This window comes from Suricata suricatta, chromosome 6, assembly GCF_006229205.1.
Source record: "Suricata suricatta isolate VVHF042 chromosome 6, meerkat_22Aug2017_6uvM2_HiC, whole genome shotgun sequence".
Taxonomy (NCBI): domain Eukaryota; kingdom Metazoa; phylum Chordata; class Mammalia; order Carnivora; family Herpestidae; genus Suricata; species Suricata suricatta.
Genome location: NC_043705.1, coordinates 119,440,677 through 119,462,140, shown reverse-complemented (window position 1 = coordinate 119,462,140; position 21,464 = coordinate 119,440,677). Strand labels below are relative to the sequence as shown.

The window sequence follows — 21,464 nt, the reverse complement described above, 5'->3', positions numbered from 1 at the left end:
CTTTCACCTACATCCCCTTTCCTGCTTCTCCTAACTAAAAGGGCTTAAGTTTGAAAATAACCAGGGAGCAGTTGGTGGCAGCTGGAACCAAAATGCCTTTGGAGAGATGATTCCAATGGGAGTATACTTATTTGGTTTGATCAGCATCCTCAGGGGGCAGGAAGCATGGGCTATGCAAGGGCATTTAGGAGAAATAGATAGGGGCGAGACAGGGGAAACCAATGAGAAGGAGCAGAGATGACTCTCCTACCATACTCTTGATGGTACTGGCCTCTCCTTCTATGCTAAGGGCTGAGATGAGCAGCCCAGGTATGGGACTGGGCCAGGGCAGGCTGGGGCTGCAACCCTTACCCAGGAACTCCATGTCCACTTCATGGAATATGTGGCAATATCTGCTTTTGTAACACAACCATGTGTTTGTGTGTGTATATTTGTATATGCAGAGAAGAGATATGAAACAAGATGGGAAAGGGTTAGTAATTCTTTACTTATGGGTGTTCCATTTATCATTCTATTCTTGTGCATGCTTGAAAATTTCTATAATTGAAACAATTTTTTTGAATTTAGGCTATAAATTATAATTTAGAACTATAAATTAAAGACATTAAAATAAAATTCTAAGTCATAACTATATTGGATGGTCTCATAATTAACTAACTAAAAACCCAATATATTTAAATGGGACAAAAGTCATTTCAGAAAACATATGCATTTTTGAGTACACTATGAAAAACTTTATTATTGTTTTTAATGTTTATTTATTTTTGAGAAAGAGACAGAGCATGAGTGGGGAAGGAGCAGTGAGAGAGGGAGACACCGAATCTGAAGCAGGCTCCAGACTCTGAGCTGTCAGCAGAGACTGATGCGGGGCCTGAATTCATTAACAGTGAGATCATGACCTGAGCTGAAGTCAGATGCTTAACTGACTGAGTCACGCAGGCGCCCCTGAAAAACTTTCTAAAAGGGTTTCTAATGTTAAAAAATATTTTTAATGATAGCCATTAATGACTTCCAACCTCACAGAGGAATAACAAAGAATTAAAAGAATTCCCTTATTTTTGATTTCTAATCATATATGAATACTCAAAATAAGTATCACAACATAAAGATTCTCACAATTTTATTCTTCACTTAAAATTATAAACTACATAAAAAGTTCCTTAAGATTCTTAGGATAAGTTACCTGCGTTTCCATCACTGGCTTTTGGAAAGGAAATGTATCATGGTTAACACACCACAAAATGTCATTATCTTCATTTTCCGAGGCTGCCATCAGTAGAATACCTAAAAGTTTAATACACAAAATCTTACAGCATGCCAAGTAATATGCATCCCTAATTATCTTAATTAGTAAATATTAATATTAAATAAAAATAAAGTTAGCATTCATTAAAAAAGTAAATAAGTTACAAAATATACAATAATTAATCCCTTAAAAGGACATACAATTGTTGGAAGGGTAGACTCAGTAAGTGTTCCAGATCTTATACTTCATTTCTTTTGCATAAATACTTTTTTTAGATCTTAAAATTTCTATTTTTTTTCCTAAATATAATTCATTGTCAAGTCAGCTAACATACAATGTATACAGTGTGCTCTTAGTTTCGGGAGTAGATTCCCACGATTCTATTATTGTTTAGTGTTTGTTTATTTTTGAGTGGGGGAGGAGCAGAGAGAGAGAGAGAGAGAGAGAGAGAGAGAGAGAGAGAGGAAGACACAGAATCTGAAGCAGGCTCCAGGCTCCCAGCTATCAGCAGAGCCTGATGTGAGGCTTGAACTCATGAACTGTGAGATCATGACCTTAGCCAAAGTTGGACGCTCAACAGACTAAGCCACCCAGGCGCCCCTTAATTTTTCTATTTTAAAATTATGTTTATTTATTTTAAGAGAGCAAGAGTGGGGAAGAGGCAAAGAAAGAGGGAGAGAGATAATCGCAAACAGGCTCCATGCTCAGTGCAGAGCCTGACATAGGGCTTGATTTCATGACCCTGAGATCATGATCTGAGTTGATATTAAGTCAGATGCTCAACCAACTGAACTACCCAGGCAACCCAAAATCTTAAAATTTCTAAAGTTAGGATAGATGTATTTCATAATCAATGGGCTTTTTAATTTAATTATTAACCTTAAAAAGGCATATTTAGTACATAAAAAATGTTGTGACTTTCAATCATTGGTATCTAATAGTCAATGAATTAGAATTTCATGTACTGGTTATCCCAAACACATCATGAATAAAAACGAAGAAGTTAAACTAGTGCAATGGCAGAGATAAACAGACTATAAAAGCATCAGCTTAGCAATAATAGTTAACACGACAGTTCAGTTTTGAAATTTACTTTGCTGTGCTCAAGTCCAGCCCTTCCCACTAACTTCTTCCGTTTATATTGACTTTACGAATATCAGTCTTAAGCCCATTGGGGTTGTAGGACATAAAACCATAATTAATGTAAAAAACTAAAACACTCTAAATTTTATTTAAAAATTTGTTATTTTCAAATGGTTCAAAAGACATTCTAATTTTATGTTGTTGTTTATTTATAAACATTTTTTTTTTAATTTTTAAGAGACAGGAAGAGACAGTGCGAGCAGGGGAGGGTCAGAGAGAGGAAGACACAGAATCCAAAGCAGGCTCCAGGCTCTGAGCTAGCTGTCAGCACAGAGCCCGAGGCAGGGCTCAAACCCACGGACCATGAGATCATGACCTGAGCCGAAGCCGGACACTCAACCGACTGAGCCACCCAGATACCCCAAGACATTCTAATTTTAATACTTTAAAAAACTCCAATCTTAAGTCTGAAGTATTTCAGAATTTACCTTTACTGTAAAGTGCTTTATGTACTTTTGAAGGCTTTTCCACTGTTGAAGATGCTGAGAATCCAGGAGGTAAGCGAACATGAACCAGTGTCAATGTGTTAGGTCGTGCTAATGGCTGTCTGAATGGACATGTGCTGAAATATAACCTTACACCTGATGATGGAGTAAAATTATACATCAGTAACAGAAAGTGAAAATTCTGAGGTACATGTGTTATCGAAGCAATTTCACAGAGTAACACCAGACACCTGTTAAAGCCACTCATCACTTTCCTGACTGATCTGAAGTCCTCATGTATAGTATCACCTGAAGTAGATTTCTAAGAATGTGTAATTTAGAAATGACAGGTGAAATCAACATATTTTAGTAGAAAGAATCTACAACTTTAAGCTAAGGGAGACCTTGTTCCTATTCAGGCTCTGTCACTGAATATTAACCATTTTACTTTTCAGGCCTAGTTTTACATCTATAAAATAAGGGAGAAAGAACCAGGAAAATCTTCTAATTTTCAAATCCTTAATTTTGTGTGTTACTAATATAGCTTGATCATTAATACACAAATAAAAATACATTTCTAATATCCATTTCCAAATTTGAAGATTATCAAGTTCTAAAAGCAATATAGACATACAAATTAAACAACATACCTGCATGTGTGACTGCCAATAACTGACAATCCAGTGATTCAGAATTTTCAATCACTGCTATTTGAACAATTGGCTTAAAAACAGAACGATCTATGGTCCTACAAGAAAGGAAAAAAACGAAAGTCTATTTTAAAAATGGTCTACTAATTATCTAAATATGCTAAAATATCACTAACTTCTTAGAAAATTAATGCAACAGCAAGCGCCAGGAAAATCCCTGAATATGAGTTTACATTAATATTGTTAGAAGTAACCCTTTTTTGGGGCACCTGCGTGGCTCAGTCGGTTGAGGGACCGGCTTCTGCTCAGGTCATGATCTCACAATTCGTGGGTTCGAGCCCCGCGTCGGGCTCTGTGCTGACAGCTCAGAGCCTGGAGCCTGCTTCGGATTCTGTGCCTCCCTCTCTCTCTGACCCTCCCCTGCTCACACTGTCTCTGTCTGTCTCTCAAAAATAAATAAAAGACATAAAAAAATTTTTAAAAAGTAACCCTTTTTGAAAGACCATAAAAGACTAACTCCATTGCATAAATAGTTAATGAGGAACAAGGCATTCTCAGCATCAAATCCTCATTGTAAAGATTACCACTAATCAAAAAGAAGGAAAAATGAAACTTTATAATGAGAGACCTGGTAAACAGCACCTTATCCAAGTATTCCATAGTGGAAAAACTGGTAATATGTACCTACTGATGTAACACTGCAAGGAGTTCACATTACCTATGTAACACTGGTCAAAAAAACAAAACAAAACAATTACTCTAGTTTTTAAAGCTTACGACAATTGAAAAAAAAGACAAATTCAAAAAATGAGATATTCTACAAAGAAGACTCCTGCCCCACCCACCACATGTAGGGAACAGGAAAGGCAGTGAGCCACCTGCTCTATGTCAGTAAGATAAATGACCAGTGTAACTCATGGGCCCTGACTGAAGCTGGAGAAAAGAGAAAAACTATTATGAAAGATTTCTGGGACTAGTAAGTAATTTAATATGAGTTGTATAATTACAAGATAGTATCACAAAATTATTCATTATTTTAGGTGTGGAACTGCATTGTGCTTATGTGAGAGACTTAGGAAATGCAAGTTGAAGGATGTAAGTCATGATGTCTGCAACTTACTTTCAAATCGCTCATAAGAAAGAAAGTGAGAAAATACGGAAAAATGGTTAACAACTGTTGAATTTGGATAAAGGGTATATCAGTTTTCACCATGCTGCTCTTCTAGATTTTCTGTGGATTTAAAACAATTCCCCTCCAAAAAAGTTGGGAGACGAAAACGGAAAAACCTGGTTTTAGATGGTCTGCCTTCAGAATTTTTTTTTGTCATGAAAGCAAACAATTGATTTTTCACCAGAATATCTGAATGCACCAATGACCCAAGCACATAGAAAACTGAAGCTGAAAATGTGAGACCTTTCTGCACCTGAGCTGAATTAGTTGTGATATATGTAACTCCCAGTGTACAGTGTCTGAAGACTTGGCCTGTTGCTTGGGTTCTACTATTTACTGAAGGAGTCAGACTTCAGATAAATCGTAACACCCATTAGTTTTGGTTTCCTCAAGAATACAATGTGCACAACACACCTGTAATGTTCCTGTATTCCCAAACTGCACTTGGGTCAATTACCAGACCAACTAATCTTCTTGAAAGGCCCATTAAAAGGCTGGAGTGTTTACAAGTGGGGAACTTTGAGACATGTAGTTTTCTTAGTGACAACTCCTATAATTCCCTGTCCAGACAACCCAATGCTTAAAGCTCCAAAGAAAAACATGTCAAACTGTACTTTATACTGTAAAACCAGTCTGCCTTGTTTCCAACCATCCAACATCAGGATTAAAAGAGTCTTTCTCTAGTAGCTCAAACATAACCTCCCATGTCATCTCCTTCAGCATTCCTTACCCTTTAGAGAGATTTTGAAGAAAAAAGAATTTTAGCATGCTGTACACAAATAGCATAATTATGCCTGCAAATGAAACATCTGACAATAAATTACATATTACCTAGCAATGTTTCCAGCAGCAGAGACAATAGAATTCTGCGAAACTGAGGCAACTCTGCTCATTCCTTGTCCATCTTGGCCCAAATCATAAACCTGTGAAAAAAAATTATACCCACTTAAACATAACTATAACCCATATGCACTTCAGAAAATAATCTTTTAAATAATATTTTATTAAACAGATCCCTCCTCTTCAGGGATCCTTTAATTGTGGCACTTCATACAAATATGGCAACATTCAGAGATTTGAAATTTCCTAATAAAGGGACCCTGAGAAGTAGTTTTTTAAAAAGCACACAGCCCATAGGAAAAGGCTAAAAGTAACTGAATCTCCTCCTTAAAAACAGGATGTTCTTTCCCCACTTAAATGGTAGTATAATATTAAGTACTTACCTGTATTACTCCTTTCTCAGATCGTGTATATAAAATATTTCTAGAATTGTCAACTGCAATTTGAAGAATAGGATCTATAAGACAAAAAAAGAAAAAACTCTCAAAAATTAATAAACACAGTAGCCACTTAAAACAAATTAAAATTGCTGAATTAGAACTTTGCATTTAGGGGCTTTTCTCTTGCTTTATGGATAAGTCCTAGGATTTTTACATGAGGACAAAGCCAAGAAGCGTTTAGATCAGACAATATATGGAAAAAAAAGCAGACATCAAATACTGTGACTGGATTAAGAGCCTCACATAAATTACTCTCTGTCTTCTCAATGAATTGTAAGCCAAATCAAAACCAAGTTCTATATTATTTCTTCATGCAACATTTAATGAATGTCTACTGTATGCTAGAAACACAGGAATAATTATACTCAGTGAGTTCCTTCAAGAAACTTCCAGTTTAAAAAAAAAAGAAACTTCCAGTTTAATGAATCACTGTGTGATGGGAAAAAATTTATTAAAACTCAGAAATATTCACTTTTATTCATATTCAATTTGTTCTAGATAGGAAAAGCATGTATTAAAGGTCTCTCTCTCACATACACATGGTATTGGCTTAAGTATGCATAGCTGTTTTAGATCCATGCTCTGTGATGCTACATTCATAGGAACTTGGGAATAAAATCCACGCTATTTTATAATCTTTTCTTTCTTTAAGAAACCTTATGAATATAAACCCAATGTTATTCAATAAGACAAGCCTTCAGTTAAGAAAGAATTTCTGAAGGCACCTGGTGGCTCAGTCAGTTTAGCACCCAATTTTTGAACTGGGCTCAGGTCATAATCTCATGGTTTGTGAGTTTGAGCCCCGAGTCAGGCTCTGCGCTAAGTGCAGATTGTCTATGTCCGCCTCTGCACCCCCCACCCCTAAAATAAATACACATTAAAAAAAAATGAGAATTTCAGAAGAAAATGTTAAGTCAATAATCTGCTAAAAAATGTTTTTGTTTGTCAAATTTATTGTTTTCTACTTACCATCTTCTGAAAATGTAAACTGTAGCAATGAAGGAACAAGGAAAGAAAGTGCGCTCTTTGAGTGGTTTATTTTCCTACATCTTTGGCTAAACCAACCTGCTTCTGCCTTAAAAGGAAAAATGAAAAGGAGAAAGACTTGTAAATGTAGGTACATCTGTCACAGCAACTATAACCACGTGTACAAAAAGCCTCAAACTGTAGTGAAACACCAATAATTGTAAATGAGACATAATATTCAGAATAAGTAGAGTTTAGTCCTTTAATTAAAAATAGAAAATGCAGTTAGCCATAATCATGTCACTGCTCTCAATGAAAGCAGCTATTTCAAAACCTCATAGTGCTGTTAATAAACTCGTATTTTAGTTATCGTAAAAACTCTTTTATTTAAAAGCAGTAAAGCAGGGGTGCCTAGATGGCTCGGTTGATCAAGCATCCAATTTCAGCCCAGGTCATGATCTCAGGGCTTGTGGGTTCGTGCCCCATGTGGGGCTCTGGGCTGACAGCTCAGATTCTGCTTCAGATTCTGTGTCTCCCCCTCTCTCTGCCCCTCCCCTGATTGCATTCTATCTCTCTCTCTTAAAAATAAATAAAAAATAAAAGTAATAAAGCAAATAATAAGCACAGTTTGTAAGAGCCCAAAGTACACAGGACAGAGGTATCTGTATCATTTTAACAGCAGCAGCCACTGCCATCACAATCTACACCGTACACTCAATGACTAACTTTTGCCATAGAAAACCTTTTTTTTAAAAAATATTTATTTTTGAGAGAAGGAGACAGAGTGCAAGCAGGGGAGGGCAGAAAGAGAGGGAGACACAGAATCCAAAGCAGGCTCCGGGCTCCAAGCTGCCTGCACAGAGCCCGATGCCTGGGGCTTGAATTCCTGAGCCATGAGATCATGATAGTAGGGAAAAGACATAAAAGGACATTTCAGAGTAAACATACATGACCAAAAATACATGAAAAGATCTTCCCTCAATTCAACCAGAAAAAAAAAAAGCTTCCCTCCTTCATACTGGCCAAAATTACTAAGTTTGATAATAGTAGTTGCATTAGTGGGGGGAGGGGGTACATTCATAGATGTCTTTTAAGAGTCTAAAACTCTTAGATGGCAATATGAAAATATTAAATACAATTTTAAATGCATATATTCTATAACTAGGCCATTAGAATTCTAAGTCTCTACAAAAAAAAAAAATTGTATACAAAGGAGGCCTGCAAAAGCATTATTTGTGAAAAGGGAAACTGAAAACCTAGAAGTCCACCAAGAAAGGAACTGCTAAGGGGCGCCTGGGTGGCTCAGTCAGTTAAGTGTCTTGACTCCTGATTTTGGCTCAGGTCATGATCTCACAGTTCGTGAATTTGAGCTCAATTCAGGATGTACTGACAGCATGGAGCCTGCTTGGGATTCTCCCTCTCCTTCTCTCTTTTAAAATAAATTTAAAAAATTAAACAAACAGAAGAAAGGAATTGTTAAGTAAACAATGCACATCATTTTACAGACAAATATGCAGCAATCACAAAACATAACACAATTTAGTGAAAAGCCAATTATATAACCAAACATAAGCAATAGTCTAAGTAAAAGCATACATACAGAAAAGTACATTATGTAATTGTATATGTGTATACACACATAAATATATATAGTTCTAATTATCAGTGTATCATGTTTAAAAAAAAAATAATGGAACCGATAATGGTTTTTATTTCTGCAAGAGAGGACCATGTTTTATAGGTATGGTATCGCCATGGAAGACTATGGTTTTTAACTGTACGTATGAATACTTTCCATAAGACTATATTAGTGTGCTTATATAATTAGAAAACAAAAGCAACATCTATCCCCCAAAATGAAAAAAATCAAGAGAAACAAAAAAAAATGTTTATAAAAGCTAGACTTACTTGGTATGCTACTTCATATAAACAGCCATCCTTTCCAGCCAAAAAAATTCTGCCATTATCAGTGGAAGTTATTGTTAAAAGGTAAGTATTATCAGTGGGAAGAGAATATAAGGGATCTGGAAGCAACTGCATGCCACCACACATACTGTCATTAAGAACTCCGGAACCTATTTTTTTTTTTTAAAGAAAGAATACAGAAATGAGCTTATCAGCTTTTTTAAAGTTTGACACAATCACTGCATTATTTTCAGAATTGGTGTTGTTACTGACTGCTTATTGATATATCCAAAAGCTTCTATAATTTTTAAATTACTGTAAAAAGTCTGATATAATTTATTCAAGTTAAATAGAACCTATACTATGTATATCTATAAAAATTTATAACACAGAATGTTTCATATATGTAACATTATACAACATCAAAAACTATACCAAATTATTGAATTTTAGAAATGAGCATAAGGATGTGATAGTAATAATCATTGAAATTCAACATTTCATCCAGATTGACAAAATGCAAAAGAAACCATTGAATATACCAGTAATAAACCAAGGTTTTCTTATGTTAAAGGAAAGAATTCAGTGTTCTGTATGTTATAATGGCTATTCAAAAAATTAGAAATGAAGAAATTGAAAGCAATATTGGAAAAACTTCTTAGTGTCAATTGTTTCTCTTTTACTACCCTTTTATACTGTACATTTAAGAAGTGTACATTAATACGGTAAACATATTCAAAATACTTGTTTGGTGGAGCTACTAACCTGCAAGAAACAATCCGTGTAGGGAAATATTATTTTGCTATGAGCAAAGAGTTTGGAAAGTTAACTTAGTGAAAAACAGTAGCTTTTAATTATATTAAATTTTTACTTTCAAAATATCACATGTGGATTGCCATACCTGTTTGTAAATTAGCATAGCTAAGTCCAAGAATCACTATATCCACAGGGGTTGCCAAAACCAGCAGATGTCGTACGTGAGGTTGAAAGATGCCTAAGATAGAGTAGACATGGGTCAGGGATTATTCCCAAAAAATCCATTTACACTATTTAAGCATTAACAGACTATGGTTTTACCATTACATCCACATCTACAATCTAAGCATTAATAGATCAATAGTTTTATCATTAAAATGAACTAGTGAGGGGCACCTGGGTGGCTCAGTTGGTTGGGTGTCCAACTTCATCTCAGGTCATGATCTTATGGTTTGTGAGTTCAAGTCCCACATGGGGCTCTGCGCTGACAGCTTAGAGCATGGAGCCTGCTTCGCACCCTGTGTCTCCATCTCTCTCTGCCCCTCCCCAGCTTGCACTGTCTTTGTGTCTCTCTCTCTCAAAAATAAATAAACATTAAAAAAAAATGAACTAGTGACTAAATAGCAATGAAGGGGACAACCGGCTGGCTCAGTTGGTAAAGCATGTGACTCTTGATCCTGAGGTCGTGAATTCAAGCCCCACGTTGAGTGTGGAGCCTACATTAAAAAAAAAAAAAAAAAAAAACATTTAAAAAGTATATGAAAAGTCTGAACTCAATTTGAAGTTAAAATATTACTACTTATGATCATTTAAATAAGTAAAAAGTAATAAAAAAGAACCGTATTAAAAAAGAAACTTCAGAGCACCTGGTTGACTCACTCTTAAGCACTGGAACTCTTGGTTTCAGCTCATGTCATGATCTCATTTTTTTAAATGTTAATTTTTATTTTTGAGAGCCGAGCAGAGCATGAGTGGGGGAGCAGCAGCAGAGAGAGAGGAAGACACAATCCGAAGCAGGCTCTAGGTTCTGAGCTGTCAGCACAGAACCCCGATGTGGGGGTGTAACCCATGAACCATGAGCCAAAGTCTGATGCTTAACTGTCTGAGCCATCCAGGCACCCCATAATATGGTTCTTGAAATCGACCCCCGCCTCATGCCCCACACTGACAGCAAGGAGCCTGCTTGGGATTCTCTCTCTCCTTTCTCTAAACCACCCCTCCTCTCCCGCAAGCTCACTCTCTTTCTCAATAAATAAATAAACTTTAAAAGAAGAAAAAGAACACTTCAGTATTTAATGCCATTTAAAATCAGCCCACGTGGGGCACTTGGGTGGCTCAGTCAGTTAAGGGGCTGACTCTTAATCTCAGCACAAGTCAAGATCTCAGTTTGTGGGTTTAAGCCCCATGGTGGGCTATGCACTGAAAGTATGGAGTCTGCTGGGATTGTCTTTCCCCCTCCCACTCTGCCCCTTCCCCCGGTGCATGCACACATGCTCTCTCTGAAAATAAATTTTAAAAACTGTATTTTATTTTTTTAATTCCAAAATCAGCATGGCATTACAAAATAATCTGTTTATTAAAATATGAAGCATTCTATTTGTACACCCACGTTTATAGCAGCATAATTCACAGTACCCAAAATGTGGAAGCAACCCAAGAATACTTTGAGGTTCCATGTTAAGGAAATAAGTTTCCAATGTAATCTCATACACTGTTTAAAACTATACCATGTGAATTATAATTTCAAAACAGCTGTGACCTCAAAATATTTTATTCAGGCATTACAAACAATTTTGTCTACTATTTCCCATAGTAGCAAGATTTCTCATATATCCAAAAAATGTATATTAAATTTAAATAATCCATTACTCTGTCATTAGCTCTGACAAAAAATCTGCAAAATGAAATTGAAACTGTTAAATTAAACAATGCTTGTCACTCCTTTAAGATTTATTCTGAATTTTCTTTTCATTTTCATTGGATATTAAGGTAAAAAAAAATGCTGAGATGGGACACCTGGGTGGTACAGTCAGTTAAGTGTCCAACTTTTGATTTCAGCTCAGGTCATGATCTCATGGTGGTGAGTTCAAGCCTCACGTGAGGCTCTGTGCTTGGTGTTGGGCCTACTAAGAGCCCCTCTCCTGCCTCTCCTCCACACCCAGTCTCTCTCTCACTCTCAAAAAGGGGGGAAAATCCCACAAAAAACAAACCAAAAAAAAGCAGACAAAAGTGGTTTTTCATTGAATTTACTGATGAAAAATGTATAATGCAAAAACTTTAGGTAAATCAATAAGAGTAACAAAAAATAAGCAAGATAAAATGCAGAAATTATAGTTTAACTATTCATAAAATTTTTTTTTAAAGTTTATTTAGTTATTTGGAGAGACAGAGAGAGAAAGAGAGAGAACGTCAGCAGGGGTGGGGGAGAGAAAGAGAGAGAATCCCAAGAAGGCTCTGCATTGCCAGCATTGAGCCTGAGGCGAGGCTTGAACTCACAAACCATGAGATCATGACCTGAGCCAAAATCAGGAGTTGGATGCTCAACCAACTGAGCCATGCAGGTACCTACCCCCCACCAACAATTTTTTAAAGTAAGCTCTACACCCAGCATGGGGCTTGAACTCATGACCCTGAGATTAAGAGTTGCTTACTCTACCAACTGACCCAGCCAGGTGCCCCAGTTTAATAATTTTATAGACAGAGTCACTTCTACCATAAAGTGAGTAAGCCATTAAATATTCCTAATTGCTTTACATATTTCTAATTAGAATTCAGAACAAATATTTGATAAAAATTTTAACTACTTAAAATGTGTGATTACTCAGTCCTAAACCATTATATACAAACATAAATTAATCATTAAATTTTTATTTCTTACCAGCTTTTGGTTTCACAAGCCCCACAGCAAGAATAGTCTCACTAAGTCCATCAAAATAGGCAAGGTCTCCTCTGTCAAAGGTGAAGAAAAACATGTTATACGTACACAGAAAACAAAGTTTTATCTTAAAATATTCTTTAATAAGACTACAGAATGTAATGAAAAATAAGCTGGCAAACAAAACGGTTTCAGTTCCAAGATCCAGGCACACAGGCCTAAGGTAAGCATAAACCAGGCAAACAGAGATTGATGCTCCCCATTCCAAACTTCTCCCCAGCCACGTTGCAAATCTCAAGTAACAGCAGTTCTACTGTTGGGGCAAGGCCCTCTCAGAACAGACTCACAGGGAAAGTGCATGGCTGAGGGTGGGCAGAAAAACACTGAGAAAAAGTCTCCAGCAATCCAACCTATATTCTAAGGGCAAAGTAATTCTAAATGAATTTGCAACCTGTGGTCCCGAGGGTAACCACGTCAACAACAAAACCAAACTCAGCTCAACTCTTGGAAAAAGTTAACTTTCCCCACAATAAAGACCTACTTGATAGGCCTTAGCAAAAAAGGAGACATACCCATATCTAAGGATAAATACTATTTACTGCAGGATCCACTGTCCTACACATAGCATCTGGCTTAAAAATAAACACGAGACAGAAAAAAAGCACAGGAAAAAAAAGCCTGTTGAGAAACAAAGCAATCAACAGAAATGGACTCTGCTAGACGTCTAAATTACAAGACAGAAAATTTAAAATAAATATAAATATTATCATATCAGCATTAATGAAAAGTTGATAATATAAATAAGTAGGTAAGGAATTTCAGCAAAGATGAAAATTACAAGAAATAAATGAAAATGTTAGAAATAAAAAGCATAGCACAGAGAAAGAACATCTTGTAAGAGCTTTCTTAGTAGACATGACACAGTTAACTAAAGAACCCATGAACTTAAATTTGAGTCAATAGAAATTGTCCAAATTGAAACAAACAAAAGAATGGAGAAACAAAAACAGAACAAAGCATCCAAAATCTGTTTTGAATAAGATCAAACAATCTAACAAAAGTGTAAAAATCTCAGAAGGGAGAGGAAGAGAATGCAGCAGAATATTTGAAGATAATCACTGAAAATTTTCCAAAAATGAAAGACATCAAACCAAAGATCCAAGAAACTTAGAGAACACCAAGTAGGATAAATACCCAGAAAAAAACCAATGTGACTATATATAATATTGTTGATACATTTATATATAATGCATAAAACATATTACTATATATGTATGATACAGACATTGAAGACAATTTCTGGTTATCCTGAAAAGAGCTAAGGAAAAAGAAAGAAAACTCCTGAATGGCCATGTATGTGGACCAGGTTTCCCCATTTCCCCATGTTGTGATAACTGGCATAGCCTCCAGAAACTAAGACAATACTAGGGAAGCTAGGGGTTTCAGAACAATGGACAAGATTATGTTCCTATTATCCAGGTGGAATTAGGATTTATAACAGAAACTTAAAAGAATAATTGAAATGAAACCTAACGTTTTTGCAGAATTGAATTTGTGAACTAAAGATTTATATACCCAGGACTTGTGCCTTGATTTTTTTCAGTAAGCACACTGTTGAAGTAGTTTTTCTTTAAATGAGTTCTAGTTTGAACACAGTAAGGTTGCACTGTATGTTCCAAGTGGACAGGAACTACACTTAGCACATCCAATATTGTTCCTAGCACAAAAGAGTGTCTGATACATATTCAACTCAACATTTTATTACAAGGATATATTACCTGTTGATGGAAATACAGAAATTTTTATTAAAGAGAAATCCTTCCTAAGGAAATTATCCTTATGTTTTTCTATTATGTAATTTCATTTTGCATTTGTTTTTCTAAATAGATCCACACCCAAATGAGGAAGTTTTATTCCTTAAAATCAAAATGACTATGTTATGATAATATAAGAAACTAAAGTTCAGGGTATATGAAGAACAATCACAATCACTGCTGTTGGAAATATGTAACAGTTCAACCATAAAAAATAGCTATGAAAAGTTCTAAGTGAAAAAAAATCAGTGAATGAAAATATTTTCATTTAAGCTACAAGTTCTCATTTAGTGTTGCTTCAATTCAATGATAGTCTATGTGTGCATGTATTCCTAACAGGTGCTTAAATTATCCAAGCTCAAGAGTAACAAGTACATCCCACTAATCACCAAAAGACATGGTAGAGAAATGGTAGTAAGCCAAAATTTATCTTTAAAAAGCCAGAGTGGGATTACCAGATCAATAAACTATTTTAGTGTGTCTTGGGCCTTCACTCAGATTACTATACTCACTCAAATTACAAATGGCCAAGCTCACAGAACAAAACTGTTTAGCCACTTTGATAAATTAAGAGCCTCCTAATTCACAGAAACACATCTAAAATACAGGTCTTTAAAGATGTCAAGCCATCAACTACTGATAGACCATCTTACTGGAAGATAAGAGCTTGGAAACTAGATCCCTGCTACTCAGAGTGGTACTTAAACTGGCAGCATCACTGGGGCTTGTTACAAATGGGGACTCTTGAGGCTCACTCAGAACTACTATAAGAGATTTCACGTTTTTACCCCAACCCCCGGTCATTGGCATGCATACTGAGAAGAACTGACCCAGATGGTAGATGAATGAAAAATAAATCAGGCGGCTTCTGATGAATAGACTACCAGCTGCAATTAAGATAATCTAAATTCTAATCATGCTAAAGGAAACCAGTGTTAAATACATACCCATCTTCATAGTTCCACATGAATATGTCACTGTCTATCGTGAGCCAGGCTCTGCTGATAGGAGGGAACACGCCCATCATGCAGTTACACTGCATGTCTGAAGTAGTGTGGATGTAAGGTAAAAAGATTCCAATCTTCTCTTTCTTAAGCTTGTTTCAAAAGATTTTGATTTAAAGTTTATGATGAAAAAATCATGATCTGTCCACCTTTTTTAAAAAAATTTATAATAGTTTATTGTCAAATTGGTTTCCATATAACACCCAGTGCTTCTCCCCACAAGTGCCCCCCTCCATGACCATCACCCCAATCTGTCCACTCTTTAACAGAAAAAAAAAATAAGGGGCGCCTGGGTGGCTCGCTTGGTTATGCGTCCGACTTCAGCTCAGGTCATGATCACACAGTTCGTGAATTTGAGCTCCGCGTCAGGCTCTGTGCCGACATCTCAGAGCCTAGAGCTTGCGAGCCTGCTTTGGATTCGGTGTCTCCTTCGCTCTCTCTGCCTGCCCCGCCCCCACATGCTCTGTCTGTCTCTCAAAAATAAATTTCAAAAAAAATATAAATAAATAAAATATAAATTTCAAAAAGATAAAAAAAGAAAATATCTTGATTTCTAATGAGTTTAAACAAAGACATACCGTATGACAGAAATAAACCTGTAATTTACAATTTCTAAATAATGCTATTTGACCACTTAAAATATATTTTAAAGAACAAATATAATGTTTTTACCATTATTAACTAAAGAAGAATATTGATTATGAATAACACCATTGAATTTTGACATGAAAAAAATTATTCTACTGGACCACTCTCACCTAACTGCGTAAGAGCAAGAGTGATTAAAAAAAAAAAACAAAGCGCATGGCATGCTAAAGTTAAGCCAGGTGATAATTTGCAGGCTTCTTATCTATAGTGTAATTGAAAAAGAGACAAAAACAGGCGCCTGGGTGGCTCAGTTGGTTAAGTGTTCGACTTCAGCCCATATTATGATCTCACGGTTCATGAAGTTTGAGCCCTACATTGTACTCTGTGCTGACAGTGCAGAACCTGGAGCCTACTTCAGATTCTGTGTCTCCCCGTCTCTCTGCCCCTCCCCTGCTAATGCTCTCTCTTTCAAAATGAATAAACATAAAAAAAAAAGTTAAAAAAAAAAGAAAAATAGACAAAAAGAATTGTATAATAAGAAGACAAGGAAAGAACTGTGAAATAATTTCCTAATTAAATGAAAAATTTTTGCATAGTATTATTAGAAGATAAAGAATATTAAGAAACTAAGAAAGGGTAGAGTAGGGGGTAAGAGGTGTTGTATGTTTAATATTATTTTACAAAGTCTGAGAGAAACACTGAAAAGTTTAAGGAAAATATTAGATTCAACCAGTTTTTCTACTTATAACTATTTCCTGTATTTTCTATTTCCTTTATTTTTCTAAATCAGACTGTACTGAAATTTGAAACACTTTCCCTTTAAATAGTTTAATATACTTTTAAAAGTCTCAAATTAAATTTTAGTATATCATCTTAATGTCTATATTATGAGGGCTGCAGACTGATATAAAAGCTTCCTACCAAATAACTATAAGTCTAATGCCTTTATTGGTTGTCATACTTTAAGAAAATCAGATAAAATCTTTTTTTAGAGGGTAAGAAAACTCCTTTAGCAATTCAGTCTATGAAGATACCATTAGTGCTTCATCTTATTTTGATCCTTAGAAATGCAATCACCTATAATCATCTATAATTCTTAAGCTTTTTTTTTTTTTTAAAGTTTATTTTATTTATTTTGAGAGAGAAGGTGAGCATGTGCAGGGCAGGGGCAGAGAGAAAGAGAAACAGAGAATCCCAAGCAGCCTCTGTGCACTCAGCGCTGAGCCCAATGCAGAGCTTGATCTCACAAACCGTGAGATCATGATGTGAGCTGAAATCAAGAGTCAGATGCTTAACCAACTGAGTCACCCCAGTATCCCTAAACTTTAATTCTAAGATACCAGTATGTGCTAAACCATACCAAAAACTTTTGGGGATGGGCAAAAAGAAGCACCTGGCAGTTTTTGTTTGTTTTTAAACATTTTTAGAACAACATCCCAATTTTATTTATTATTATTTTTTAATGTTTTATTTATTTTTGATACAGGGAGAGACAGAGCATGAGAGGGGGAGGGGCAGAGAGAGAAGGAGACACAGAACTGGAAGCAGGCTCCAGACTCTGAGCTAGCGGTCAGCACAGAGCCTGACGCGGGGCTCGAACTCACGAATGTGAGATCTGACCTGAGCTGAAGTCGGAGGCTTAACCGACTGAGCCACCCAGGCGCCCCCAACATCCCAATTTTAAAATGTTAAAATATGAGAAAAAAATTAAAATGAAAATCAGGGGCCTTCAAGTTAAAATGGGATAAAAAGATCTCCTTGTAGAGCACTTCATTGGACAGTACTACTTTGCAATACTATCATTCAAAAATGCAGAATTCCTTGTAAATGATTCACTCTCTTCAATGTCCCCGGACAATTAAAACATGATTCAATTTTCAACACTCAATTTTATACAACATTTTCTAGGCACATGGCAAATTACTGACATACTTCAAGTGTTTTTTAAATAAAATTCTTAAATGAACTTACATATAACACACCAATTAAACACAAGCAAGAATTAGAAGAATACTAATTTTTTAAAATGTTAAGGAGTTAAAAACAAGGTTAAAGGATACGTCCAAACTGTTCAACAAGTTCAGGTGGGAGAGGAACCCTTCGGATGGAACTGATCTCTGGAAGATTGGGTACTGACAGTAAACCAGGTCCTTGTAGAGGATAATCCATATCTGACATGCCGGAAACAGTGGGATTATCTACAAATAATAAAACAAAGCGTTTATTAAAATAATAATGTACTGAACACCAACTGGGCATATGGAAGCACTGCAAATACAAAAAAGTTGTGCATCTGGTGGTTATAAAGATAGAAATGAGGCATCTGGATGGCTCAGTCAGTTGAGCGCCCAACATAGGCTCATGTCATGTCATGATCATGTCATGATCTCAAGGTTTGTGGGTTCTAGCTCCAGGTCGGGCTCTGCGCTGACAGCTAAGAGCCTGGAGTCTACTTCAGATTCCGTGTCTCCCTCTCTCTCTGCCTCTCCTCCACTCACACTCTCTTTCAGTCAAAAATAAAGAATAAAAAATTTAAAAAAAGATATAGACAAAATAAAGTAATTCTGATCCAACATAAAAGAGGCCTGAGAAAATCCAGTTTTTAAAAGATGGGTAATTACTGGTTTCAGCACTAACCAGACAGTTCTCCTTCACAAAGATTTACTCCGTAAGAAAGGATATATTTAGTTCAATGATTTAGTTTCTTTCTATTATTTTGCTCTGAAATGGGAAAATATTTACAAAACCACTTTGTGGCTGTCTGATAAAACAATTGTGGATAAAAATTACTGATTGGAGGAAAATAGCTACTTCCTTTCCCACTTAAATGTTAGATTAAAACAATTCTTGCATTTTTGTTAGACCACCCCTCCCACACCAGTAAGATAAATACATATAATGCTATATAAGCAATATTTTATTGAGGGGAAACCACAGACTGCTCTATAAAGTGTTCTCATTTGGCAACCTTTCTCTTGCTCTAAGACACAGAAAAACAGTGGCAGGAGTGGACTGATCTATTTAGTCTGTCCTTTGTATGTCTTGAGTAGGAGGTATTCTTTAGATCTAACTGATGATCTTTTTATCCAGACACTTTTCCAGGCTCTAAGTACAAAGATGTTAGGGAAAACTGACATATAAAAGGAATTCTAGGGGCATCTGGGTGGCTCAGTAGGTTAAGCGTCTGCCTCTTGACTTGGCACAGGTCATTCCACAATTCAAGAGAGCCTGCAGTCAGGCTCTGAGCTATTAGCATGGAGCCTGCTTGGGCTTCTTTCTCCCTCTCGCTCTCTGCCCCTCCCTTGCTCATGTGCACACTCTCTTTCTCAAAATAAGAAAATAAACAACAAAAAAAGAAATTCTAAATGTATTATGGAAATTTAAAATATATGAGAGTAAATGCAATCAATTCCTATATACTGATTGATTACCCAGCTTCCACATTAGCAGTAACATTTCATTTATATCCCTAGCTACTCCTTCTCTAATGGATTTCTTTTAATGTTTATTTTTGAGTGAGACTTGGAGACAGCACAAGCAACAGAAGGGCAGAGAGAGAGAGAGAGACAGACAGACAGACAGACAGACAGAATTTGAAACAGGCTCCAGGCTCTGAGCTGTCAGCACAAAGCCAGAACAAGGGCTTGAACTCACAAACCACGAGATCATGACCTGAGCTGAAGTCGGATGCTTAACTGACTGAGCCATCTAGGTGCCCCTCTAATGGATTTTTCTGAAGCAAATCCCAGACATCCCATTCAACCTTATAAGATAGTAATTTTAACAGGATATTGCTAAGTGGACATGTTAAACGTTAACAGAAATGTAAAATGGCAGTGGGAACACAAAGGATGGAATTAATAACTCAGGTGAGGACGTGCATGGTTAAGAAAGCCCTCACAAAGGAAGTGATACTTAATGGAGTTTGGAGGAATGTCAAGCAAAGAAGGAACATTCCAGAAGTGATGAAGTAAATGATGACGTAAAATAGAATCCTGAAGAAAGGTGTCTTATGGAAAACATGTTAAATTCAGTGTGACTGAAACAAAGAAGTTGAGAAGATTCGGTTGAAGAGGTATGTGTAAAGGTGGACAGAATCGATTGGGGTCAGATAAGAGAACAAGAATGTATCCATGAATTTTACATCTTGCTTTTCAAACCTAGGAGGTTAAAAGGAGTAATGCTGTGCAAGAGGAGAGTTGCTAATAGGCCACTCAGTTCTTAGAAGACAAGCTCACTGGTAAGTAGGTGTCAGGAACAATACTAAATTTGTTTTGTTTCTATCTTTTCTCTGACTACAAGCCTACTCAACAATTTTCTATAAATCTCCAGAAGTGTCATTTGAGTTTATATTGCATAGATTGTCCTTGTTATTTTACCTTGATTATTGCTTACTCCAAATCTTGTCTCTATCTTACTTACACTTCTCTGCTTTTCTCCAATATCTGTCTCAAAAAGGGGTCACTTCTGGGGCGCCTGGGTGGCTCAGTCGGTTAAGCAACTGACTTCGGCTCAAGTCATGATCTCAAGGTTTGTGAGTTCCAGCCCCACTTCATGCTCTGTGCTGACAGCTTGGAGCCTGGAGCCTGGTTCGAATTCTGTGACTCCCTCTCTCTGTCCCTCCCCTGCTCACATGCTCACTCTCTATCTCTCAACAATAGATAAACATTAAAAAAATTTTTTTAAGGGGTCACTTTTTTTAACCAACTCATATAATTCTATATGCGTTAAGAAGCCTGGTCATAATTTAAAATTGTTAAAATATTTTCCAGTCACCTCTATTTTGTTTTCCCATACACTGCCTTACCCATCCTGTCCATCATCACTGCTAATATCCCCGTCCTCCTCCTGTATTTCACTGGTAGCTCTTTTTAACAACCTATGTATTAAAAGACTTTATATTACACTAACTCTACACATAACAAAGAATATCTTTGAGAGATAGTAAATTTCCAAATTAATTTCATTTGCTCGTCTGATTTACTCTAATGTTGATACGAGGAGTTAACAAGGACTCTGAGACTTCTATCAGGTGATCCTACTCATCTGGCCTCGGTGAACACTTGGAGGCAGTGAGCAGCTCATGAAGGTTGGGGGTCTTTCCCTCTGCTTCAGATGGGAGACTGCTCGTCACTCCTACCCTCTCAAATACTGGCAGTGAAGTGAGGAAAGACAAGAAATTGATCACAGGCTCTTTTTTGCTCTTCAAAATATAGCAGACAGGGCCCTAAATCTCAAAATGTCTTCGCCGAGTCCACTCTGGGCATAAGGACCTAGTTAGGAAATCAGGCGAGAGTCCTTTCGGCTGAGAAAGCAGTCACCAAAAGGGTAGTGATCACTCACTTGGAGCAGACACCATGAGAAGCTCGGAAAGGTCCGGGTACATGCGGTCTTCCTGCAACTGACGGTCGATGAGCCGCCCTGCATTTTCCAGAGCTTCCTGCAGGGCTGAGGCAGAGGTGGAGGCCGGCATCACCGAGCCCAATAAAGAAGACGGCATGTCGAAGCTCGGAGACACCAGGGTCCGGAAACAGTCAAGAACCAAGGAGAAAGAAGAGGAAACCCAAGACCCTAACTCAGACCCGTAGCTTAAGGCGCGCGCGCCAAACGAGCGCCTCGGCGCCTCTGTATGACGCACTTC

The 21,464-nt window shown here is 36.7% G+C and overlaps 1 protein-coding gene across 1 annotated transcript in view; it reads right to left on the bottom strand.

The window, feature by feature from the left end:
- NUP155 (nucleoporin 155) overlaps positions 1-21,464 on the bottom strand; it is a 63,463-nt gene extending 41,999 nt beyond the window's left edge. Inside the window, exons 1-12 of the mRNA XM_029940984.1 lie at positions 21,167-21,464; positions 17,884-18,021; positions 15,179-15,275; positions 12,421-12,491; positions 9,688-9,780; positions 8,790-8,956; positions 6,885-6,990; positions 5,859-5,932; positions 5,467-5,558; positions 3,465-3,562; positions 2,818-2,970; positions 1,184-1,284 (exon numbers count right to left, since the gene is read on the bottom strand). Coding sequence (XP_029796844.1) covers positions 1,184-1,284; positions 2,818-2,970; positions 3,465-3,562; positions 5,467-5,558; positions 5,859-5,932; positions 6,885-6,990; positions 8,790-8,956; positions 9,688-9,780; positions 12,421-12,491; positions 15,179-15,275; positions 17,884-18,021; positions 21,167-21,323 — 1,347 coding nt within the window. The 5' untranslated portion in view covers positions 21,324-21,464. The remainder of the gene's footprint in view (positions 1-1,183; positions 1,285-2,817; positions 2,971-3,464; positions 3,563-5,466; positions 5,559-5,858; positions 5,933-6,884; positions 6,991-8,789; positions 8,957-9,687; positions 9,781-12,420; positions 12,492-15,178; positions 15,276-17,883; positions 18,022-21,166) is intronic.